General features: G+C 38.5%; 1 protein-coding gene across 6 annotated transcripts in view; it reads right to left on the bottom strand.

Annotated features, from left to right (window-relative positions):
* The window catches only part of atrnl1a (attractin-like 1a), a 450,037-nt gene that overhangs the window by 107,027 nt on the left and 315,947 nt on the right, over positions 1 to 27,063 (bottom strand). The window contains exon 28 of one of the 6 annotated variants that reach the window (XM_041790228.1): positions 10,647 to 10,733. The exons of the other annotated variants lie outside the window; for them this stretch is intronic. Coding sequence (XP_041646162.1) covers positions 10,728 to 10,733 — 6 coding nt within the window. The 3' untranslated portion in view covers positions 10,647 to 10,727. Of the gene's footprint in view, positions 1 to 10,646; positions 10,734 to 27,063 lie in introns of those variants that run through there. 6 annotated transcript variants of the gene reach the window in all.

The following is a 27,063-nucleotide window of genomic DNA, read 5'->3' as shown; positions in this document are numbered from 1 at the left end:
TAAAACCATGAAATTAGCATTTAAATGCGTGGAGGGTCAGGCCCTGACCATACATATGAAATTTGAAGCAAATCAGATGTTTCATTTTAGCATGAGGCTAACTTCCTGAACAAAATGGCGAGATATCAAATTGTTGCCATTGGCAGTAAGGCATCCTTTAAGATCACATGTCAGAGTGATGGACAACTATTGAGGCTGTGGTATCAAAATCTAGACTTGATTGGTTTAAGTTAGTGATGCAATTAAAGAAAATGCCCAAATTGTGTCACTTCCTGTTGCCAGTTGGGAGTGCTACAGCAAAACAATTAAAGTAAACTCTGAATGTGTAGAAGGGCAGACCAAGATTTATGGTGATTTCGTGCCAAATGGCATGACTAGGAATCTTCACTATCGCCACTGAGGTGGCCTTTGATTAAACATGTGATTATTGTGGAGAGATATTCAGGATAGGGAGGCCTTTCCTTCTAAATCTGTGCTTGACATGCTCACCAGAGAGAGAGGGGTGAAGAAATGACTGAATTTATTGACTTCTTGTGGTCATTAGGGGGCGCTGTGGTAACATATTCACATGTTGTCATGGTCAGCTTAAGACTGTGGTCTTGCGTGATAATTTTTATAATAATAGTTCAGATTCTGACGATCTTGATCTGTCAAACTGAGCAGTTTTGAAAAATTGAAATAAAAATTATGAACTTCCCGTTAAGATTTTGGCATTGGTCCAAGAGACTTTTTTTGTAGGTCTAGACCAAATGTATATGCCCGGCAATTGTCAGAGCCCAATGTTAAACTTGCTTTGGGGGCTGAATTTAAAAGATATTTTAGGAGATGCACTGAGCATTTAGGCCATGCCTACTCATCAAAATCATATAGTCTGTGAGAGTGAGTAACAAGGGTAATGTGCTTGAAATTTGGTGATTGTATGATGCTGTTTAGGTCATGAAAGAACTACTTCCTGTTTAATTGTGTTCAAGGCATTGCCATGGCGCCAGTGTTAGAGTCAGGTCTTTGCGCCCTGTATTCGCACAGTACCCAAGGTGTTAGGATTGTTCCACAACAACTTTGAGGAAGATCAGACCAACCATTAAAAATGAGGAAACACAATTAAAAAAAAACCCCGCTTCCAATAGGGGGCGCTGTGATGAAATCAGAAGTATTGAATATGGACATGTTTAGGGCAGGGGCCTTATCAACCCTGTGAAGTTTCACAGTAATTTACAGCAGCACTGCTGAGTTATAATAAAAACTTGGCACGTCATTCAAGTTTGGCAGCTAATAATTGCCACGCCCTGTGGTAAAAACCCCTGCAGAGCACAAGCAGAGATGTCAAACTTGTCTAGTTTGAGGAAAAAACACTATTGAGCCAATCGGATTAGTACTTTTGAAGCCTATGATTCAGATGTGACACCTGTAAATTGAAACAAAAACGGCTAAAATTGGACACTTTGTGATCTCACTTCCTGTGCATTTTAGACTATGGTCTCTAGATGATTTTTTTTGTTCATCCAGGCATGATACATATGTGTGCCAACTTCCATGCGTGTCTCTCAAAACCGTGGGTGGGATTCCCGATTTCAAGATCTAGGGGCCCTTATAGGGCCGTGTTTTTTTTTTTTTTTATGTAGATGTATGGAACCACCGGAATACAAAGTTTTTCACAAGGAACAAACAAGCTGCCAAATTTGGTGAGTTTTGGAGCATAAGGCCTCCAGAATTGCAATTATTTTGAGAGTAAAATAATAATAACACCTACAATTTCTTTAGGGTCCTTGCACCCTCAGGTGCTGAGGCCCTAATAATAGACAGACTCTGAACATAATACTAATCTGAGTTGAACAGACTGAAACAAATAAAGTTGCATTTTAATTTAAGTATGTCTCATTGTCTTATCTCTCTCATCGTCTGATTTTCCAATGTTGAGAGATCTCAATCTCAAGGCATGACATCTTGCCACATCCCTACTTAAAAGCATAACATAATTTTTCCTGTCAATGTACATATTTTTGAAAAGCATGACATTTTTACATTTCAGCATCCACCTTTGTGCAAACACAATAAAAACAGGTTAAATAAAATGTTAATTTCACAGCAGGAGATGGAGGGATCTGATTTAAATGCAGCTAACCACAATGAAGAGGAAAATGTCACCATTTAAAATATCAGCAAATATCAGATGCCTTCTAACTACTGATGATTGAGTTTTCAAACAGCTTTTGTTATAAAACAGATGTAACAAATGTGTGAAAATGATCCATATAGATTTTAACAATCTTAAAACATGCATACATGTAGAATGCTGATAAAGGTAGAGAAAAGTTTGTACAGAAAACAATGCATGTCATGCACATCACAACATACGAAACCAACATGACAAATACAGTTCAACACAAACAATTTTTATGGTGCACTAAAAACTTATGATCAGTTTTGTTTTTTAAGGAAAGCTTGCATAAGATGTACTATATCTATTTGATGTTAAAGTAAAACTGTCTGGAGAAGAGCTGCCTGTCGTAAAGATACACAATGATGCTCTGATCTAAAAGTAAAACCGTTGAAAGTAAGTTTGAGGTTTCTCAATGGCATGTTGTTTAAAGTTGGAACTTTCCATGAATTCAGGCTCTCTGTGGGTCTTTAAATGTTTATGGGGTTTCCTGCCAGTGAAGAAAAATATAGGGGCTTAATTTTAAAGTCTTGACTGTCTGATTTATAAGACTTAAATGACCTTACATCCCTTTGACCAGAGTTTCATATGTTGCTGCATCCACTTGTGCAATAAGCACACAAGTCTGAAACCCTGCCAGGCCAGAATCACAGAGACTATGCTAACACGCTCTGTCTTCTCTCTTGTTCTCTGTCTCTCCGTCTCCATTTCTCTATCTCTGTCACACACTTTGTAACACACATCCAGTCCTTTGGTTTCCTTGGGAGCAGCGTTTATCTCGTCCATTTAGTCCATTTAGCTGTGTGTCCCATTAGCATCAACCTCCCATCTGTCTGCCCGGCCCCTAGAGGGACACTCCTGTGTGTGCATCTATGTATGAGAGATTATAATCGCTCTAGTGTTTATGTGTGGGTTACTGTATTTAGGTTTGTTACCTTCTGATCACTCCCCCTACCCAACACAAACTAATCAAATATCAGATTAATGTTGATCAGTTCCCACCTGCCCCGGCAATGCCGCTCATAATCATCATCTCTGACCTCTCTGGTTGTCTGGCTGGCACCCATCCTATCCACCAATTATACTCCACAGCTGACAGGCCAGCTGACTGCCACTTCCTACCTCATGTCCAATTAGATTGCCTTGAAGAAGCAGCCAGAGCAAGGATAGGTCCGCTTAGGGTTGTCGACCCTGAGGTTAAGGAGAGCTTCTCTGATTGGATGTTCATGGGCTGACTGGGAAACCTTTAGTTAATGAGATCACTACATCTGTATAATGCTGTAATGTGAGGAGATGTTTAATCATCCTGGGTCCAACTCACTGTCAAATATCATTTTACTCACTTTAAAACTACTTTATGTCTCAGGGAACGGATGGGGCAGTACAATAAACTCAGAGGAGACATCACATCAAATGGAGGTAATTAATGGGATATCAAGGTGGTAATAGAGAGTGGGTATGGACAAATGTGATTTGTATTCTCCTTTGTATAAATTCACTTTAGAGGCAGAATGAGTCTGAATTTTCAATTTAGTTGTCTTGATTTCAACATTGGCTGGGGGCTATATGTCCACTTCCCAGTGGGTGACAACAGGAAACATCACGAGCAGAGCAAAATAAGAAGTAACAGCAGAAAAATACACTGACAGACTTCTAATGGGCAAACCTGCACACAGCATTGGCTGGATCCTGACAAACCAGTTAACGGGCCCTCTCCAGTTGGAATTAATAAATCTGAATCACTGGTGCCTGCATGCATGCAATTTATAAACCATACTTGCCACTTTTTGTGCATTTTTTGCTACTTTTAACCCCTTTTTACCACTCTTAATGCCCATTTTTCCCACATTTTAACCAATTTTCAATATGTTTAACCCACCTCTTATTTGCCACTTCAAACACATTTTTGCCACTTTAAACCTATTCTGACAATTTTAAAATCTAATTTCAACAACGGTTCTGCCCATTTCCGCCACTTTTAAACTATATTGCCATTTTTTCTGTCCTTTTTGCCACTTAAACTCTTATCACCACTGTTTAAGCCCATTTTGCCACTCTAAACCCACATTTTAACTAACTTTCATCAGCCACTCTTCTTCCCATTTTTGCTTTTGACTTTTTTTTTAATTTATTTTCTGTCATCCTGACATTTATGCACATCATGAGTATGCTGTGAAGTCTGACTTTACTTTTTTAGACAGTTGGAAAGGCCTATTCACATTGTTAACATTACCAAAGAAAGGTTATCCTGTTTTAAGCACAGGGCTTTACATTTTGAAAAAAGCTAACACTACAGCATAAAAACACTTATTATATATGTTGCTTTGACAGACATTGTCCTTATTAAGGTAAGAAATAAAACATTATCACAGCTTATCTTCACAGTGGACCATGATTTTGCTGACCTCAAAGGACCAGAATGTTGTGATGAGATCTGTTTGAATTCAAGATGACTCAACGTTATGGAGATGGAAATTACTTGCCAATGCTAAGCTAGCAGTTTCTCCTTTTTGACCTGAAGAAGTCCACATGAGGTTTATGGAACATAATTTAGCCTAAAATCTGTTCTTTGTGGTTTAATGGTTATTCATGCATCTTGATCTCTCTTCATACCATTCCTTATCATCTGCCTTTTTCTTTTTATTTCTTTATCCCATCATCCCTCTCTCTCAGTGCCAGTGAAACCTGGGTGTAAAGCTGCAGAGCCCAACACTATTCAACACAGCATGGCCCCATCTCATTAACAATGGCCTCAGCTCGCCAATATATACACAACTCATCAACTGAGCGTGTGCGTTTGTGTGAGTGCACATCAACCAACACCAGGTTTGTGTGAGAGAGGAGTCAGCAACTTTACTGGGCAGCCTGCAGGCCTCATCTTGAGATCTTTTTAACAAGGAGCCGGTCAATCAATCTTTGATCGATAACTATCCAGCGTGTGTGTATGTGCATGTGTGTGTCAGGCTGACTAATTCAGACATCTAGGTATAGGGCTGATCCTGTTGGGCCTCCTTGCGGTGCAGTGTGCCAGCTGTGGAAATGAAAAACCAGTGGCGTCTTTGGCTGAGCTATCTGCGTCCAAGAGGGAAGGCTGGCAGAGAGGGAGAAGTCAATAGTGTTGGGGTAAACAAATATTCTGGGAGAGAGAGAGCAGTAAAAAGACAGTGTGAGTGGACGAGAGAGAGGGGGTGGGGAGAAGGGAATTCAAGAGCAGAGTGAGAGAAGCCAACAGTTTTGCCAATAAACAAGCCAGCACAGCACTATTGCAGATTGCCATAGAGCTTAAGTTTACAGGATAGAAGCATTAGAGAGTCGGCCCCATCAGAGCAAAGCAACAAGAGCTGATCGAGCATCTCTGCAGGTGTGAGCACAACAAAGTATGCCGGGGATTCACTTTAAGAAACCTGCCTACTAGTATTGTGAGGCATTTGTCTTTTATTTCAATAAAACCAGAAATACATACACTGTACTGTCTAAAGGGGACATTCCAGGTGATTCCACTGGTGCTGGATGGATCTTAGGTGTAATTTGTTTAAAACACCCCAACATAGTCAGATTTCTTCTCTTTATTTACCCTTCAAACCCTATGCTATTTTTTAATCATTTCTCTCACGTGGACTTGTTGTGTTAGAAAGCCTGTAAAACATCAACCCTGTGGTGCACAGTCAAGCTCTAGACATCCTTTTTTTAGAATAACCCTGGCTTTGAGCATGTGTGTGCTGCAGTAATGTCACGTGAATTTTTTAAAAAGTTATGGGACTATAAAGACAAAAGAAAAAACTAAACAGAAATTTAAACTCAAAGATTTTCATGTGTGACGCAATAAAAAATCCTTGCACTTCTTTGTATTGGCTCTCTTTTTGTCATTTTTCAAAGCAGTTCCTGTCCTGTGACACAGAGGGTAACATCACAGGCTCTCTGTCTCTTTCTCTCCATTATGAGCTATTTAGGCTGTCTCCACCAGGAGTGAAGTTGCACAGTTTGAAAAAGCATTACGTGTTGATGGAACAGTCTGCCAATGGTTGCCTTGGCCAACTGCAAATCATTCTAAGGTACAAAAGGTGGCTAGCAATAGCTGCTAGGGACTAAAACAACTGAAAAAGGATAATACCCCAGAAAGTCACAAAAGTTACAGGCTTGCTAGGAAAGCTTTTGTGAGGGCTGCTTAGGCACGGCGTCATTGAAACCACACGCTAAGTACATTTTTACCTGACACATCATAAATGGTGTCTCCTGTCCGTTCAAAACACACAGCTCTAGCTGTTGCACTCATCATATTAATACCATCATCATGTTTTCTTCTCTGCTTTCTTTTACGGATTTATACTCTTGATGCTGTTAGAGCATCAGTTTTATCAGAACTTGATGACATTTCTTCATTAAAAGAAAAACAAAGAACAGCAGTGAGTTGTTTTCTTTTCAAAGACAAAAAAAGGTTGTGTTCTGACATGTCTATAGTTGCTATAGTTCGCTTTAGGGATGCACCGATCCACTTTTTTTCAGTTCTGATCCGATTCCGATAAATATGTGCCAATACCGATACTGATTCCGATACATATATATTTTTAACAATTATTATTGTTGTTGGTATAATGTGTAAGGTTACATGAAGCTGTAGTAAACCACCCAGCTCCTCTTATTAAAAAGCAAAAAAAATACAAAAATGAATTGAATTTAAATGCATTCCAAACTAATTTATTTGAACTACTAAACATTGATTTACTAGTTGGTTAAACTAATTACCTATCATTTTTTATGAACATGTGCTTGAAATCCCTGTCTACAATGCTCTTTTAAACTGTAACGGACCTCCAGCCACTAGAGACCGCTGTAGCTTCAGTTAATGGCCGCAGTCTTCCTCTCTGACCCTTCACCCCATGTCAACAATCAGTAGCTTGTTGGTGGCTAACAGCTAACGGCAGTTAGCGACAGTTTTCCAAATGAGTAAATGGAAATAAAGTGGTATGTGGGCTGTTGAGGGTTAAGCCCTCGTATGACTACTCATCCGAAAGAGGCCAAATATCAAAGCACAATATTAATCTGCAAAGAGGAACGAAGGTACTAGCGGCGCTATCAGGCTAACGTCACAGCCACTCTTCTTCGTGTTCTCTCATCTTTAGACTAGTTTTGACTATTCTAAATATAGATTTGCGTTTAATCTACTAGGTAATTATACCGCTAAGAACATCCTAACTAATACTAGCTCAGTTACACACAGACTGTCTCGTGTTAGACTGTGGTGCGTTCATGGTCTACTGCAAACTGTAGGATGGATTTGGATCGGTCACTTGGATCAGCGACAGTTTTTCAGGTATCCGATCTATTAATTACGTCCATATCGGAACCGATACTGATATTGGATCGGATCGGTCCCATCCCTAGTTCGCGTTATTCAGTTCTCTACGGAGTTTATTCCTCTGTAGCGGTGACCGGTGCACCTCAGTATCTGTGACAGCATCACATGTTTTGTTGCTCTGATTGGCCCGTAAAGATGTGACAGACAGAACGTTCATCCAATCACCCTCTGAGTTTTTTTTCAAAGGCTCTGCCCTTTCCCAAACACTGGCTATGGGAGGTTGTCCAGATGGATGTGTGAAACAAATCCATCTGCTTTGATTGCTATTGATTTCTGCTTTGTACTGCAAAACTTACTTGTACTTTCTGCCACTATGTACATTTGTTACATTGGCTGAAAATATATGCAGCAATTTTGATATCTGATGATATTGTGCATCCCTAAAAATGGAACATTTCTTAAAAGGACTGCAATGAGATGAAATTAGCTTCAGATAGCAACTTTGAGCAGCCTATGTGAGAGAAAAAAAATGATGGTAACAGCGGTGTGAATACAGTCTGAATCAAAATAACACTTTTTGGAGAGTTTAAGATATGTGTATAATAAAGTGTGAGCTTAAGAAGTAATGCTGTATCAAATTTATAGTTTTATACCAGATTCCAGCTATGTACCAAACACAAGTCTGCAAGTTGAGGTTAGATTGTTCATTATTTAATGCACTTTAAACAAGTTAAAAGACATCGTACATTCATTATTTGTACATTTACATGATGGCTCCATCCTCAATATACACCCTGAAATCTGTTTTACAGTCATATTTGAAGTTGACTTGTTTTTTCCCTTGTCTTGTTAACACATTTCATAGGAATTCTTCTAAAATGGCCTTTCCAGGGGAAATATAGGTTGATGATGAAAGATGAAATCATATGGATTAATGTTTGCAAATCAGGTGTCCTCATACACACCTTCGTATTCAGTTCAGTGTTGTGGATGCGTGGAAGTATGTGCAGCAGTGTGTGATGTGTGTACCGTTGTAATTTGTTGCCCTGCAGCGTTGAGTAGCGGCTCATTATCTGAGCTGATTCCTATCTTCCATCCCTCAGGACTGTTACAATCACAGAATCATTGATTCGCTCCGCTTCCCGAAACAATGGATGGCGAGTAAAACCTTGATTGAATAGATTTTCAACCGGCCTGCTTCCGCTGCTCATAAAACTTGTTTGATGTTTTTGTAAAACCAGGGACGTTTGCTCAATGTTTTCTTTTGTATTCTTACTTTGAAAAATCTTCTATATCTCTTACATAAAATGCTAAATTACAACCGCAAGATTTTGTGCTCCTTATAAAAATGGTCTCACACATTATTATACTATTCTAAATCTCATTTTGAAGGGGTTAAAGCAAAAATACTCTTGTATTTGGGGTTATTAAAATGTAAGATGATTCTTTAAGAAAAAATACATTTCATGCAACAAAACTATCAACTTGGAAACAGCTATCTACGAGTAAATACCTCTATATGTGGTTATGGTCTAGTATAGTAGAAACTGTGATGGGATAAAAAAGTAGAGGTCAGGTTATATGGAGTTTTCATGGACACTGCAAGATCATGCAATTACAACCACGTCTAATGTGATAGTACAACATACATAGTATACAGTATATGTATAGGTATGTTAGTGCATCCTCTTTATACAACTCAGTTGTTGTTGTACACCTTGTTTGTCCTGGATCTGTTGTACCATGCTCCTCAATGTGTCTTGTTTAACAGCTGAGAGCTGAGGAAGGGATGGGGGGCTGGGGGGGTCAAGACAGTCTGGCTGCAAACCATACATCTCTGACAGCCGCGCTCACAGACTGTTCATCTAAGATGTCGTCTCTGTCAGAACGGAAGTGCCATAATTTGCTGGTACAACACGCATCCAGTTTGTTTTTTTCTTTTTTAGTTAAACTTTATTCATAAGCAAAGTCTGGCAGTTATGCTACATTCATGAAATAACTACCATTACAGACTAAGCAACATCTCATAAATAAAACAGATCAAAAGTCAGAGGTCTAATCCTAAATTAAATTATGGATAGACCAGTTCTAGAAGCAGTGGCACAAACTATGGCTCACTTTAGCTTTAGCTTCTTTAGCTATAGCTAAAACTAACCTAGCTACATAATTTATGCTACTACATAAGCCAATGTAACTTCATTAACTTTAGCAATGTGAGTTTTAGCAAACACAGCTAAAACTCACACAGCTACCTAGAGAACGTAGCTGCATACCTGCTATGTGAGCATTGTCTATTTCAGAGTAACTACCTACCTACTTCAGAAGTGAGATTTTTAACTTTCAACTTATGGTATCTTAACCCTTACCTTAACTCTTACTCTAACCCAAAACGGAACTTTAATCAAATTTTATTTTGAATATTTTAGTGTGTTTTTCTGTTCTGACATAGACCATGTCTCACATAAATGGTCTGCAAGAGGGCCTGTTAGTGATGAGTGGTCTGCAGCCAGTCCCTTCTTGGGGAAGTTGGAGTGCTGTCTGTATTGTCTGTATCTTTGTTATTATGTCTGTTAGGTATTGTACTGTTTTCTGTGTAGTTGAGTTAGGGCCCCTTTAAAAATGAGATCCTGCTTCTCAAGGGGCTCCTTCATTTACTTTAAATTCAAATGGACCGGATGCCCTGTGTGCTCTTGTTCCTGCTGGGTTGATCTGCTCTACATGGACTGATGGGTTATGGCAGCAGCTCCACTGAAAATAGATTTATCTAAAGTGGTGCAGAGAGGAGTGGCACTTCTGGCATGCTGGAAACAGACCAGAGCCCATGCTGTGAAACTGCAAATACAATCTGGAAAGATATAGATTTGCTGTGGAGTGTGCTTCACAATGTATAGGAATTTGAGAACTTGATGGTTGTAGAACATCTCACATTATATTCGAGGTTCTATGTGTAACCTCATATTTCATAATAACATTTCCTCTTTAGGATACTCCAATAGTCCAAATTCATTTTTTCAGTATAATTCCAATAATCTCTCATTACTTAACATACATTTACATATGCTAATATCACATATAATACATAACTAAATGTAGAATTTGACTAATCAGTGTGCCAAACACCCAACGGCTGTACGTGATTTCCATTTAAATACATCTATTTATACATGAAGGAGTATTTTCTCCTAACTGGAAGGTCATTCGATTTATTTTAGGTACAGATCTGTTTCAGTGAATTTGGTCCTCAGAGCTGCAGTTACTTTAAAACTGTGGATGTCAAATCTGCAAGAAAACACAGAAAATATCTTGTCTTGAGTGACAGGGGATGGATAAGATTCAGAGCAGTGTCTAAAGGTAAAGTTACACAGTGAAAGCTACTGGAACAAAGCTTTACTTCTTCCAGAGTGTGTTTGTGTGACTGCTTAATATTCCACAAGTCAAAAAGCAGTAAGAGCTCTCAGGCTGGATGTTGCGAGTCAAAGAAGCTGGCAAGGCAGAGTACAGAAAAACAGAGAGGGAGAAGATGATAGATTCCTGCTGTGATAGGGCAACGTTTCTCCACGTCACACAGAGTTCAAACAGCAAAAAAAAAAACTTCTATACTTGTCTTAAAAGAGGTCAGAAAAGAGGAACGGGAGGAGGAGAAAGGAATCAAGCCAAAAGTTCTATATTTACTGGGGTAGAAGCGGGTTGAAGAAAAGTGTTTGAAGGAGGGAGAGGCAGCAGGGAGATGTTGATGGAGATATGTGTATAAACAGAGACATATAGGCGACAGAGTGATTTGTGAAGACAAAATATGGAGCCTAGAAAGCAGAAAGAGAAAGTGAAGAAGAAGCAGAGTGGAGATGAGGAGAAGGAGAATTATAGTGGAAAGTTGTTTAAGCTATGACAAAAAGATTAATAAACTGAGTTAGCTTGGTTAGATTTCTTGATAAAGCACCGTTTGAATGTACATGAGCTTTATTCTTAGGGGTAGTAAAGTTCAAATCTTTTAATCTCAATCGTTCCATAAAGTTTTCTTCTTTTTTTGCACAAAACTTGATGATAACTGTGACAGCTTTATAATGGGTCAGCTGAAATGAATCTTAGAGTTCATATAGAAAATTCCATGGTTCATTCCCTTAATAAATTATTAATTGAACATCATTGAATCTGTTTTGTCTGACAGAAATGAACGTAAAGGTTTAATTATGCAACATTTTAGACATGAATATAGCAGATACCAGATGTATTTTACATATTAACTAAATACAGTCATGCATATGTTTTAGGCATGTAGGGCACTAAGGATTCATCACAGGGCCATATATGCCACAACTTGGGTTTGGAGACAGGGGAGACTGTGGCCCAACAGGATTTCTTGTGTGGCCCTTTTCACCCCTGGTGATACATCTAGAGACCACTGGTATTTTAGGAGCCTCTTGAACATCCACAGCATGACCAGAGGCTCATGACAACCCTACTCCCCACCTGGACAGTACCCTGAAGATGTAGACTGATATTTTTTAGCAGACTATTTTCCCTTGCCACCCGTGATATGCAAGAGCATCCAAAGCATCACCAGGGTTGTGTCAATCCTCCTCCCCAGGAAGTTTACTTGCCATATCCTACTTTAAATGCACAGTATTGAATGTCACTGGGAAATCGTTTTCTGAAAAAGAATGAGGTCAAACTCCCTCTGGGTTTGTTGTTCTCAGCTCTGAGTTCACAATGTGCTTTTTTTCAGCTTGTTAATGTGTCACTGAGAGGCTCAAACATGTTTTTTAGCCATGAAACTTCCCTTTCGACCATGAGCCATGCCAACATGTGAGGGAAGCAAGATAGTCCGGCCTACTCAGGAATGCAGTTTGGTGGGAGTGAATAATTCATGGACCAATCAGACTCATGATGACCAAAGAGAAACATTGTTGGTCGAAAACAATTTAAAAAAAATAAAAATAAAAATAAAATTTGGGTTCATATCTGAATAGAGATTAGTCTTACAAATGGCTTGACTTGGTGTGAATGCTGGGGGAGGAAATAAATCACTGTGGCTGGGTTTGGTCTGGAAGACTGAAATAAAGGGACATTTAAACCCTGAAGCTATTTAAACTTAGAACAAAGTAAGGAAATTTGTGTTTGGAAGATTATTTCTTTGTTGTAACAATACTTCTTAAGCGTTTAAGTTACCAAGTCTGCATCTGCTGCAAGTGCCAGAGGGGATTCATATTGTTTTTTAATATTTTATCAAAAATATTTCCTTGAATAAAAGAAAATATAACAAAAGAGTCTCATGGATTTAAAAGAGTAAAGCAGGAGTCAATTGTTGTAATTTAGCAACAGTAAGCGCTGATGAAAAGCACTCTGAAATTTGTGGCAATGCCACAGCACCAAAAAGCACTGTCTATAAAAACAGGCTCTAAATCTTCCACTTTGTCAGTTCTATGGTTCAGTATAAAAAGCTACAGCACCCTTACATTTAATCCTGAGAATATAAACCTAGCACACAGAGTAAGGAAACTATGTTTGCTAGATTATTTCTTTGTTGTAACAATGCTTCTCTGCAATAAATCTTATACCAATGGAAAACCCATTTATTTTTTCTTTTAAATGGTGCCACATGTGTAAGAAGCAATTACAACAATTGACTCCTGCTTTCCTCTTTTAAATCCATGAGACTCTTTTAAAATAGCCCTTATATTTTCTTTTATTCAAGGAAATATTTTTGATAAGACATTAAAAAACAATATGAATCCCCTCTGGCACTTGCAGCAGATGCAGACTTGGTAACTTATTGATTAATGTCCGGTCTCTTATTGATTGTGGTTGGTCAGCGAGGAGGAAGTGACACTGATGAGTGTGGTGCTGTTTCAAGAGCTGAAGTGTTTTTAACTGAGAGCACTGCGGTGACTAAAACAGCATTAAGGGCAAATCTGCACTCAGGCAGACTGACTTTATCGTAGGACAACATTAAGAGCTGGTTTGGTCTTGTGTCCATCTCAATCTGTTATTGAAGCTGGTTTTGTACACGACTTGATCACGGTTGGTGGTGTTGACTACAACATTAGATCTTCAGCCTCAGCAAGTTAGCTACAACTTTTTCTACAGGCCCTAAGCTTCTGACAAAACATCCACATAACTAGAAAAGACAAATATTTTTACAGCAGTATTTAAAATGCCAGAATAAGATGGTGAATGCCTAATTTGTGATGTTAATCTAAAAAAAGGTTTGTTTAAATAGCTTGTTTATTTGCCAACAATAAATGGGAATTCACCAAAGATGAGTCATCATCTTATCTTACATCTAGTTTCAAAAGAAATTAAATTGTACACAGCACATAATTTAAGCAATACATGTTGTATGATGAACTTTAAATATCTGCCACTCTCCTCTCTGCACACTAAAAAAAGGAAATCTACTTTACATTTTAGTCATCAGTTGATTATGAATACAAAATGAGCTTCATTATTTACTTGTTTTTTAAAGATGTATAATATAAAAACTCAATGTGATAAGATCACAGTAGACACTGTACCCCTTTTAAAGATGATGATAAATGAGAGAATATCTTGCTGCAGAGTAATAAAAGCTTTAATTTTATGCTGCACAGCAACTTTTCATCCCTTTGTTCCCAACCATTAATAAACACAACACTAATGCACTTCTTATTCATCTTACTCAAAGCCTGACATTCACTATCAAACCCATTGTTGTAACTCCTTCTTCTACACCTCAGCATTCAGGCATGGAAATAACCTATTTTCCCACAGTACACTATTTTCTGGTTTTATCACAGACTTTTATTTGGACACATCAGAAGTATTTATGAAATTTGATCAAATGTGGCCAACCATGAAATCCATCAGAGAACCTGTTTAAGCAGTTAAATAATCAGACTCTTACATGTGACCAATAGTCTTATTATGTTTTATTAACAAATAAAGTGTTGTGTATTCAAATGACGTGTTGTGTATGACCCCGAGAGATAACAGTACAAGTGCTGTAATACCAGGAGCGCCCCTGGCCAAAGTGAGGCCCTAAGCAGACTCTGATATGAGCCCCCCCAACCATCGCCCCAACATTCTTATTTAACAACTCTCATACAAAATGATCTTAAAGGGGAGTCACCGTCATTTCTGCTTCATCTGGAAAACCCCGTCCATCAAAAAAAAAAAAAAAAAAAAAAGTCTTTTCCCCTCCCTCCTCTCAGTATGAAACTGCTCACTTTCTGTGCATTTTTTTTTTTAATATTGAAGTGGGCAGAGTTAGCTATGAGCTTGGGGTTAACTTACATTTTAATAAAGTTGGGTTAATGCAGCCAGCAATGCTTACATAGCTACATTAGTTGTGTAAGCTATGTAGATAACAGCGCTAACGTAGAAGTGTTAATTATGTTGACATAAACTATGACTAAAAATGTCTGTCAACAGCTTTTTTTCCACAAGAAAGACAAGACTAAAATTAGAAAAAAATAGATCTTTGATGACTAAAACGGACAAAGAGTAAGTTTAGATTTTGTCAAGATGACTAAATCTGGACTAAAGTATAATTTACTTTTTGTCAGACATACAAAATCTGTGATATTTCTCCACTGTGGGGAAATCTATCAAAACTCAATGCATCCGTAGCTATACTTCCTCTGCTGTAGAAAGCAGGGACCCCAGGTTTGACAGTGGTTGGTACCAGATTTAGGCAAGAAAATAAAAAAGTAAAGACTAAATTGTGAGGACTTTTTATGGACTAAAATGCAAAATTGAGTTTTCATCAACTAAAACTAGACTAAAACTTTGAAGAGTAGAAATGACTAAAATGTGACTATAACTAAAATAAGTTAATCTAAAGACTAAGACTGAGACTGAAATTAAAAACGGCCATCAAAATTAACACTAGCAGTAGCAACATAGCTAACATGGCTAAAGCTAAAGTCACAAAGTCGCTGCGTAATGTGCCTAGCTATATGATCGATGTTGGCTTTAACTACGTTTGCTAAAGCTAACTTAGTGACACTGGCTTATGCTGTACCGCTACTTATGTAGCTATATTAGCTTTAGCTAAAGTAAACGAAGCTAAAACAAGCCACCATTTATGTAGCTCCTTCTAAAATGGGTCTATACATACCATAATCCCAGATTAGACCTCTGAGCTTTGTCTTTATTTTATCTATGAAATGTTGCTTAGTCTGTAACATTTGTAAAGTGATTATTTCATGAACATAACTGCCAGACTTTGTTTATGAATAAAGTTGAGAATAAAAAAATCTTTTACATTGTAGTGGTAAATTTTGGCACTTGAGTATACTGCTAGTCAGTCATTATTTTATATGTCGCTTTATTTGACCCTTTATTGATAAATGATGTTCAGAAATGTCCTAACTTCCATATTAATCAAAACTGAAAACACAAGTTCTAAATTGATAAGTCAATATCCCTAAATAAGGCCATTTTGATATCCTGTATCCACAACAAAATAGTGACAGAGCCAGCCGTTTTCATAGTCCTCTCAGATATCACAGCTGTAAAAACTGCTCCAGTTGTTATTTGCAAAACCATCAGACAGAAAGGAAATACTTGAAAGTTTCTACATCTGCTTTCTAATTACTTAGGCCTCACTGGTTTGCTAAAGATAAACATCTCCTGGTCAAACCAGCCAATGGCCTCAATCTGTACTCATTGGCTGCTTAATTAGCAGTGAGTAGAAGACACAATCTCGTGTCTTCAGGTCTCATCGGCATTCTGTCTCCAGAAGCACAGTCACACCTGCCTTTCAGTGAGATATTGACCCAAGAAAGAGCAGCTGTCCCTCTTCATGATAGGAAGAAATTAACATAGGAAGAATAAGTATTCTCTGTGATTTGGTGATTGACCTATGAGGAGCTGTTATCCTTCTGCCTGATTGGGCAATTGACTCAGGAAGGGGTTTCCTCTTGGCTTTGATTGGCCCAGGATGGATGAGTGCTCTTGAGAAGCAGCAGAGTCTCTTCAGATGGATAAGAGCAGATGTCTGCTCTCCACTCAACTGCAATCACCTTCTTTACTCAATGCTTCCCTCTCTGTCACAGTGGAAACTTACACTTACAGTACTATGTCTTTACAGTGCAGCTGCCTGATGCAGTGCCTGACAGCAACAATAAACAGATGATTGTTAGTTGGTTAAGAGATAGACATAGCGTTGCAATTAAGATCTTTTCTATTTTTTATGTCCACACAAAAAGCACTTGTTCAACCCATGCCTGGGTGAACAAGTGCCTCCTTTGTGCATATTTTTCATCCCTTTGGACCCAAAACTGTAAACATTTTCATATTATGCAGCTGCCAACATTTGCTTTTCAGACATAGGCAGGGTTTGCTTTGCAAGATTACAGAATTTTCATATTATGACTAAGCAAGATTACATCCATGGTCTTAAAGCATGCTATGTGAGGTAGCAACAGTGACCACATCAGGTCCATTGCATTGTTTCCTATTACAGTTCCAAGCCTGCAAGCAATGAAGTGCAACGCCGCACTGCAGTATGTGCTGGTGCCCTGCTATTAGTTCCCTGTCTTTCCATGTAGAGATGGATGAGGAACAATGATAAAGGGAGACTGGCCAGGGGCTGGAGAATCTTCTACTGCCTCAGCATCCATGACAAAAGTTCAACCATAACTCTTTTTTAACAATATTTGTTACTCACAAACAATTTACACATGCTAATTCATTTTAGTGCATACATTGATTTCTTGTAAAAGAGTCAGCTGTTTAAATTAGACCAGGATCAGTCCTGTGAAGCTATTAAGTTTTGATAGATGAACTCCAAAATCACAGTTAAAGGTATATTGCTAGTAAGATATGTGCTTTATCCATCAATTACTTTCTGAACTGGTCATCCTGTTGTTGAATTTGCATTTCTCACTTTTAAGAAAAAAATCTGTTTCAAAAACTGTGAATTTTCATATCATTATAGTCTGATAATGCACTGTAATAAGGAGTAAATCATTCAGGAATGCAGTGGATATTATAGAAAGTTTATTTTTACAAAATCTCAAACAAGGATGTTTTTCCTAGCATCTTGGAGACACATTTATTGGACTTGCACAGCGTCCTTTGTTTAACAGTGTAAACTCTTGCCTTCCTCTCCTCAACTCCTTCTCTCCGACAAAACAAACACACGTCTCCCCTTCGTTCTCTCTCCTTCAAACCTCTGGCTAAGCATCTAACTTGTGGTAAACTCTGAGAACTCCCACATTTCTACCTGAGGGGCTGAGCATAAGTAATCCCAAATTTTCTTCCAGAACACCAAAAACATCCTGACCAAACGAGATAGGAGCAAGTCATTCCCCTCGGACTCCAGCGTGCCTGTTTACGACCTGTCTGCTCTGTCTGGGTGCCAGCGGGAGGAGGAGATTGACCCTGCTGGTTGTCCGTCACGCCTCACCACCCACTGTGACCCGTTACAAGACACATAATGAAGCATGGGTCACAAACCACGCCTCCTCAGTCTCGCTTCGCCGCACCTACTCAGACATTTCACAAAGAAACAGAAGAATGGGACCATGCTGACACACATGTACACTCACACCTGGCTTTCATGGACACACAGAACCGTAAAATGACACATATTACTCAGAGCTTTAAGCTCCTTCAGCTAATAGCTGCTGGCATGGAGTGGTCACCATGGCAGAGTCAGTGAGCTCAGAGGATGTGATGTGGTGAGCTCACAGAGATTATCTTTAGAGACCTGGGTGGTCCTGTATTATACTGGTTGATCTGGGACTGAAGGGAATGTAAGGCCTATTTCAGAAAACAGCTTAAAAATGAAAAGAAAAAGAAATTGTCTGGACTTGAGTCTAGATTTTATGGTCAAAAATAGAAAAATTACACCATTGTCATGACTTTTTACAGGACAATTAAAATATATATAAATATAGTTTTCCAGGATTGATTATTGAGACATCATCAAGCATCAAGCAGAAAGCACATGTTCCTGCTCTTCCTGTGCACAGAAAGTCTGAGACAGGGAGAGAAGCAGCAAAAAACCCAGAACAGAGCAAGCATCAATGACAACAGAACGCGTTTGACTAAGTCAGATGCAGAATAAAGCAGAAGCTGGGGTGGAGGAGAGTTGTAAACAGCAGCTAGCAGAGAAAGCTGCAAAGAAAAGCAGGCTCAGCAGTTTAAAAAAGGCAGCATAGATACCATTAGCCGATTGCGTGCTTCAAAGCGAATCACCTAGCTGTTAGCTGATGAGGGCTTGCGAAAGATCAGCTGATCTGAGTTATACCGTATGGCAACACTGACAGATCTTATCCTGTGTAGTACAGCATGGTGCAGATTAGTGCTACAACCAATCTTGTAGCTTGGGTGTTACTTGTTGCCTAAGTAATAAAGAAAACAGGTGCTTGTTGGATGACAACAGAACACAGAATTTCAATTTGTGAGAAGAGATCACCTGGATGTTGCAGCTGATGGATATAAACACAAAAAGGAGATATAAAAGCATTGATTAACAGACTGCTGTGTGATGTACATGTTAAAATATTACCAATGACATTATTTACCCATGTGGGATCGAACTATTCTTTCGGTTTACTAAATTAAATCTAATTGCATTTATCAATGCTATTGAATGGTGGTACTTGAAATATTAATAAAATCTGCATCCAAGAATCACGCAAAAATCATATTGTGACAAAAGTGTATTATATCATGCATCCCAATTTGTGGGATGTCATTTAAGCATTCATCCATCCATCCATCTTCTAAACCACAGGGAGGGATGGAGCACAGCTGTCATTAGGCGAGAGGCGAGGTACACCCTGGACTGGTCGCCAGTCAATCGCAGGTCTGACACACAGACACAAACAACCAGGTACATTCAGAATCACACCTATTTAGAGTCACCATTTAACCTAACGGGCATGTCTTTTGCGATGGGAGGAAGCAGGAGTACCTGGAGAAAACCCACAAATGATCCAGATCCCCAATAGCTTTACATAACATAACAGTGGCTGTTCGTCCTGGGACTGACCCAATTCCAATGTGACTACATAAACCATATTATTAAAACATATATTTTCAACTACATCCAAAGGACACTTGGAACTATAATATAGTGGATAATGATTTAGTCAACTGAGCAAACTCCAACTCACTGTTTATGTATTACAACTTCAAGTGTGACACACACTTGAAGTTGTAATACCCTATTGAAACAATGAGTGTTTCTTTTTGAGTATCTCCCTCATCTTCTGTCTTCCTCTTTCTAATCACCTCTTTCCTTCCCTTGTGTTTGATTCTCTTCTGTTTTCCATCATCATTTTTTATTTTTGTTTGGCTGAGTGGAGATTTGTGTTTTTTAAAGCAGCCCTTCTATTCACATGCTATCTTACAATAAAGTAGCTACAAGGATGTGGTGGTATATGGTGGTGGATACACAGTGGAAGATGGCAGGGTTGTGGTCTTCTTGCACTACAAAAAACACACATATATTAGAGACTGTAAAAGTGAAGGTGTTATTAGTCTTACTCCATTATCTTCCATCAGTCAAAACAGAAATTACTTTGCCAAAGTCCATGTCAAACTTTTAAAAGCTTGATATCTCATTTCCCTATCAAAGTCTTCATATTCATTTTGTGATCATAATAACAATGTCAAACTTACTTAGAATAATCTTTGGGATATTAAATTTCATCATTTCTGCGTGGCAGCTACGAGCTTGAAAGCCCTGATGGCTAAAATGTTAATCAGCTAGCTAATAAAAGAAAAGGAACAGTATTTAGGCTGTCATGGCTGGCTTCTCAGCTGCAGGGGCTCTGTTGTTTGTTTTGAAGCGCTAATAATGACTGCGCAGACTTATAATTATGAACTTAGTGAGGTGAGGAAATTACTAGAGATGAATAGACAGCAGGGGAGCAGATTGTTGGAAGGCACATATCAGAGTCTGTTCCTGACTCACTCACGATGACTGGAGATGAAAATGAATGTTCCGAAAACATGATTTTCATCATTCACCAAATACTCCATCTCCTACAGAATATATGATCATTTAGAAGAAAAGCTCACAGAGGGATTCATCTGTCTCAAGAGGACTGACAACAGATTCTCTTTAAAATTTCTTCTGTATTATTCGAATGCAGTTTGCAGGTGTTTAAAGTGATGCACAAAACAAAGAAGAGTAAAAGACACATCCACATACATGTTGAACACCATTCAACTTATAAAATTGCTTCCAACTTTTACATCTAATACGTCAAAAGATCTCTGGCTTAACCTTCCACACAACTTGGCAAAATGTCAAACCATGGTTAGAGATTTTTTTATGTCTTATATGCACATAATCAGATTGACATTTATATGTTACTATCATTTTAAAATAATTTATTACTACTGTCTTTCTAAGCCACCAGAGAAACTTTGCATTTATGTCAGGACAGGCAGACAGTTTAAAGCTGAAAAGTCTCAGTTTAATTTTCTCACCCTGATTTTAACCCTGCAGGTATTCCTTATGTCTCATTTTCTGAGTTATGGGAAGTTATATCTCTCTCCTGTTGATGAGACGTCTTTGGTTTTAAGTTTCTTCTGAGAACACTCCATTTGCTGAAGTCGCCCTTCAAAATAAAAGTCTTCAATGATGATTAGCGTTGGATGATTTTATTTTCACAGACTTAGCAGGACTAGACAGTGTCTATAATCAGATACTTTACTAAACTTTAGCACTGTAATGCTAACACACAGAAGGGATTGCACTGGCTGCTTTGCGAGAGACAAAGCCACAGTCAGCTTCTTTTAATCATCCAGGACTAAAGACAAGTGAGATATGCATTAAAACGCAGCTCCAGCAGGTAAGATGTCTGTTCCTGCTGATTCTGATTCAAGTGAAAATTAGACATGCACTCACCAGAAATTAAAGGTTAAATTTACTATTTTCTGGCACAAAACGCTCCATTATGATACTTTTGATGACCCACTTTTGAAACACTTTTAAATTGTTAAAGTTCAAAATCCAGTCACACATAAATCCCAGTATTTTTTTTTTTTTTTTTACATTTCAAATGCAACCTCATTCTAATACATCTATTATGTTAAGTCACAAACTTTGGATTTCTCTTTAAAGGGACTTAAACTTTCAAATTTACATAATTTTCTCCAAAGGGTTCATGCCCTTGGACCCCTAGAAAGTTTGGAGTCTGCATTACCAGAATGGTACCAGGGCCAGGAAAGATCCTGTCCTTCAATGTGCACGTGACAAAAGAAAGGAAATCACTCTGCCATCAGGACCCAGAAAATTGTCACATTCTTTCATTTTTAAAGATGTAATGATTTGTTTTTAACTAACCAAGGAATTCAAAACTGTGTTAACAATAAATGCTAATGCTTGCAAGTTTTTGAAGATTTTGTAATAACAATATTTCATTTTTTGCAACTAAAGCATGCACAGCTTAAGAAAAATTATCTTAAGAGTAGTTTTCCAAACTTGACTGGGGCTGCTAACAAAAGTTTGTTTTTTTTTAGTTGCTAGCAATTGAAACAACTCAAGTGCAGCCATCACAAAACAGAGCTCACTCTGCTTTGGAAAAAACTGATGAGGCTTCTCTGGCTTGAAAAGTTTTCACCAGACCAACCAAGAATGTTATTTAAAGAGGGGGTATTATACTTTTACGATTTTTAAAACATAAATATAAAGTCACAATGTTGGGTGTCCATACTTTTCGCGTATGCAAATTTTCAAACAGCAAGATAAAGGTATGTGGCAGTTTTCTTGGAATTAGAGAGTGGCTGAGAGGTGTCACACGAATGCAAATTCAAAACGCTTTGCAAAAAGAAAAAACCCGACGACGTTTGAGAAAAACACAAAAACAAAAGTTCACAACACAAATACAAAAACTTGCTGCAGCACATGAATACAAACACTCAGCGCCGCACATGGATACATAAACTCGGCACAGCCTGGAGGCAAACAGATTCCACAACAGCACAAAAATACAACAACTTGGCAAAGCAGATGCAAATAAAAAGTCACAACACAACGGAAGTGGGCCCTTATTAGGAACAGACCTGCTAGCCTGCTAACGGCTCCGTTAGTGATAAAGTTACGTACAACACCGCTTCTCCAAATAATTTCTGTACTCACAGTATGTAATTTGTTGTGTGTTTTTCGTGATTTTTAATAACCGTAACCTCCTGTACAGTTTAATATCTATGTAAACAACTATCTAAATCAAATTGATCAAGTCCATTCATTCGTCTGACAGCTTACATCATGCATATCGGACCCCAAACGTAGCTGTCCACACTGTTTGCCAGATAAAATTACTTCTAAAACTTATCGATTACAAAATGAAATGTGCCAGAAGGGGTTAAAGAGAAAGCAGCGAAACCGAAGCATTTCAGACGGAGTTAAAATAAAGGTTTTTCAGGACGCCAGTGTGAGAAACATGAGGAATTTTTTTGAGCTGTAAACTATGTGAAGCTACTACGTGGGTATCACAGAGATGGTGTAAAGCTTTGAAAAAAGGCAACATACCCCCACTTTAACAGATTTTGATCCATGTATTAATCTAAACAAGCACTAAGCTGACCTTGACATTTAAAATGTTTGAAGTGCTTCTTCAAGCCTTTGAATGTCCTTCAGTAACACTTAATTAAAGAGGCTTTTGAATTACAAAACAGTGACTTCATGTTAAATTCTTAGGATCGAAACCATTTCTGTTCCTGTACTTAAATTGAATCTTTCTCTCATTTCATAAGAAAAACTGTTTTTGCAAGGTACACTGACTTTAAACATGATCTGTGTCTTATTTTTCTCACCTGTTTTTCTCTTGTTATTTTCCTTCTCTCTGACTAACCTACCACCTGTGCTGAATGGGCTTCCTTCCCACCTGTTTCCCTCCCCTCTCTCTCCGTTCTCCATCCTTCGTGTACACTAACAGATGGCAGACAAGTGCGGAAGAATTTCCCAAGGTGCCGTGGGAGGTGTTTCTCTATGAGCGTGTTTGTGTATAAGCTGTGGATGTGCGCTTGTGATGTTGGGCCGTTATTTACATCTGCAGTGTGGAGCAGACAGCTGCTGCTGCCCAAGCCTCCTGTCTGTCAGCCAACCACGACTCAGCGCTGCCATAACCCAGAGAAACAGAGGGGTCGGCAGTTTACACGCATCCGTGCTTCAGTCAGAGTGATCTTTCACCTCTTGCTGGATAATCAGTGTAGGCAGGTGTTTGAGTGGAATGAAAAAGTGAAACTGTTTGCAAATAAAATGCCTTCTGCATCATATGAGAGAAAAAAAAATTCCACCTATGAAGATGTTTTAAATGCATTCAAGCATTTGACATAGCCATAACAAATTTTGTTATATTAGCCATCAATTTACATTATTTTAATATCAATGCAAAGAAGTTTTTAGTGAGTACCAAAGTCACTTGTGGAAAGTGATGCAGCTTTTTTCATTTCTGGTTGGCATTTCTTTTGTTGATTTGGACTGGCTACACAATTGAAGCCCAATTCAAGGCACTTTTTTCTTCCCCAAACCACTAGGGGTTGTTGCCCAACCTCAAGGCTTGCTACATGTTAATTTGTCCAAATATTCCTCAGGTGTGTGGTGTCTGAATATGAATATTTTACTGCTTCTGATCAAGTTGGAGTCTGTCCAATCCAGACATATTTATATCAAACATGTTTGTGCATGTGCTTTCAGGGATGGAAGTCAACAGAAATTCAGTCCAGGACTTTTAGATGTAGAAGCACACACTTTTTATGATACCAGTAATGGGTCATTCCCACTGAAAGAGAAAGCTGCTCTTTTTTTTGTTTGTGTGTTTGCCATGAAACAGGAAATAGAACTAAAATGTGGCAATTTCATGAAATTACAGTGCGAGAACTGGGACCTGCTTCTTGATCCTGTAGAGCAGAATAATGGGCACTACCTGGGCTGGAACCAGGGATCTGATGATTGCCTGACTCTCTCTCACTACACACATGAAACATGCATGTAGGTTCACAAGTAGGTTGTCATCATATTGTCTTATAATATTGTACATAGATTTACTGCCTCAGTCAATGTTAGCTGTAGTCTATAATTTTCTAAATCATTCAGTAAATATTTCCTTATGCAGAGTTATACAAGTGTGACAGAGCAGAATAGCAGCCACGTCATAGTTGTCTAATGTGTAGTGCTGTCCATGGTGCTGAGCATGTAACTGTCATGATTCCATGGAGTAATAGTCTTAATCATGCAGAGTTCTGACTCAGGCCTCACACTGTGTATGAACTATTAAGTTTAAAAGTGTTAAAGGTCAAACTGGGAATATTGGTGACATCTAACAGTCGGATTATAGATCACAATGAAGAAGACTATGGTGGGAGGGACTCTAAACCTTTTGGGGGTCCAGGGGCATGCTGTTTTGACATTTCAAAGGTAAATATACCAATCATGTGCATTTTTTGAGTCGAAAAAAGGTCAATTATTTTTCCCTAGTCTGACATGATGAAAAAGATTGTGGATGATACAGATTTCCTTTTCTTCAAAAAATCAGTCTGTTCATAATAAAACATCCACTGTCCATAGATGTTAAATTTACAAAATTCTCTGATTTGAACCTAAACTAATCTTCACTAGAAAAGTTGGCCTGGTCTTCCTTGGAAAAAAGATCTTTGACTAAGTAAAACCTTAGCCTCAGTAAATCAAATTATATTCAAGGAGTTTGGTCATGCCCCACGTTCAGGGCTGCCAGGTCCAAATCCAGCAGGGTTTTTCCTTTGTGAAAAACAAAAAAAAAAAAAAACAAACAACAAAAAAAAAAAAAGACAAAATAATAGCTATCCTCCCCACAAGGCTTCCCTTTGGTATGTTTAATACATTAATCTTGTTTGAGGGTAGGTTTAAAACGTAGAAAAAATATTGGCCTCAAACACCTTAGACATGGTATTTTTACTGATCTTTATTTTGTTAATTTGATTGTTGACAAAAAAGACATAAATCTTTTCCATGAGAGGAATTAGCACCCAACATCTAAAATGTTCCATAGGACAAAAAAATGGTATATCAACACCTTTAATTTTTACTACCAATGAAATACTTTTCCACATTATGCTTGGGTTTATTCAGGAGAGGCTAGACACAGAAAAAAAAAAAAAAAAAAAAAAAAAAAAAAAACAGACCAAACATCTGCCATGTGAAACTTTGCTTTTAAGTAAAACTAAGAACCACAACACTTAATGCTATCAGACTGTGTCCACAGTAACAACATGGACAGTAACCACAACAATAATGAGACTGTAGTGAAACTGTTTTCCATCTAAAGTTTGTCTCTGGGAGGATGTGGCAACAAATGTGTTAGTGAGCAGTAAGTCCTTCTAACAGCTTCATTAAAAGTTAGGTAAGTGCTGTTTAATGAGAAGCGGCTGCTTGTTAACAAACAGGTCATACAATGGAGGATGAGAAACAAAAGAAGAGAGAGATGAAAGACTGGGTCTACCTGTTTACATGGCGGTCTTATCTTCTACCTGGTAAAGTAAGTTTAGGACTACTGACAGTTTGTCTGATACAGGGGAGTCTGAGAAAAAAAACACCTTGTAAAAGTCAGTAAAGTCCTCCTGGTTTCCTTACATTTACAACTCTGACTGCAGCAGAAGGAGTGGCAGTTCAACTTCAGGCTCCACCTGGATGTACAAGTACCTCACCCTATCTCAAAGGCTGAGTCCAGACACCCTCCTGAAGAATGTTATTTGACCACTTGAACTCACAATCTCTTTTCTTCCTTCATTACCCAGATCTCATGACCAAAGGTGAGAGTTAGAACGAAGATTTACTGGTAAACTGAGAGCTTGCCTTCTGTCACTGTTCCCTCCTCACCGCAACAATCCAGTACAACGCCTGCAGTGCTGCTGACGCCACACCATTCTCAATCTTATGGTCCATTCTTCCTACTTGTGGATAAGACCCTAAGATACTTGAAGTCCTTTACTTGGGGCAAGGACTCACTCCCCACACAGAGAGAGAAAGCCACTGTTTTCCGGGAGTGAACCATGACCTCAGACACAGAGGTGCTGACCCTCAATTGGACTGCTTTGCACTGAGCTACAAACCGCTCCAATGCCTGCTGGAGGTCCCTGGCAGAAGAAGCCAACAGAACCACATCATCTCCAAAAGTAAAAGAAATTCTAAGGTCCCACATGTGAAACCCTCCTCCCTCGATGAGGCCTCGAGATTATGTCACAACACAAACAGAATCAGAGACAAGGGGCAGCCCCGGCGAAGGCCAACACACAATCATAAGCCTTTTCCAAGTCTATAAGACTGAATAAGGAAATCCCCATGCTCCCTCAAAAAGCCTGGCAAGGGTGAAGAGCTGGTCTACTGTCCCATGGAGAGAATGGAATCTGTACTGTTCCTCCTGAATCCGGGGTTCGATAATCTGGAATCTCCTTTCCAGCCCCCTGGAGTAGATTTTCCCTGGAGGCTGAATAGTATATCTTAACTACTGGTAGTTAATGTTTTTGACCGTTAACTTAGTTCAATATTTAAATTATTAACAATGAATGCGAACTAGTTCATTATAAACAGGATGAGCTGATCTTTAAGCTAAGTTTCAACTTTAAAATTGATTTAATGATGTGCATTTTAACCAGATAGGGAGATGTAAAGGAAAGACACTAAATT

Source organism: Cheilinus undulatus, linkage group 6 (genome assembly GCF_018320785.1).
Source record: "Cheilinus undulatus linkage group 6, ASM1832078v1, whole genome shotgun sequence".
In the NCBI taxonomy this organism is placed as follows: Eukaryota; Metazoa; Chordata; class Actinopteri; order Labriformes; family Labridae; genus Cheilinus; species Cheilinus undulatus.
The sequence above is the reverse complement of the archived record's forward strand: the minus strand, read 5'-3'. Positions and strand labels throughout refer to the sequence as shown.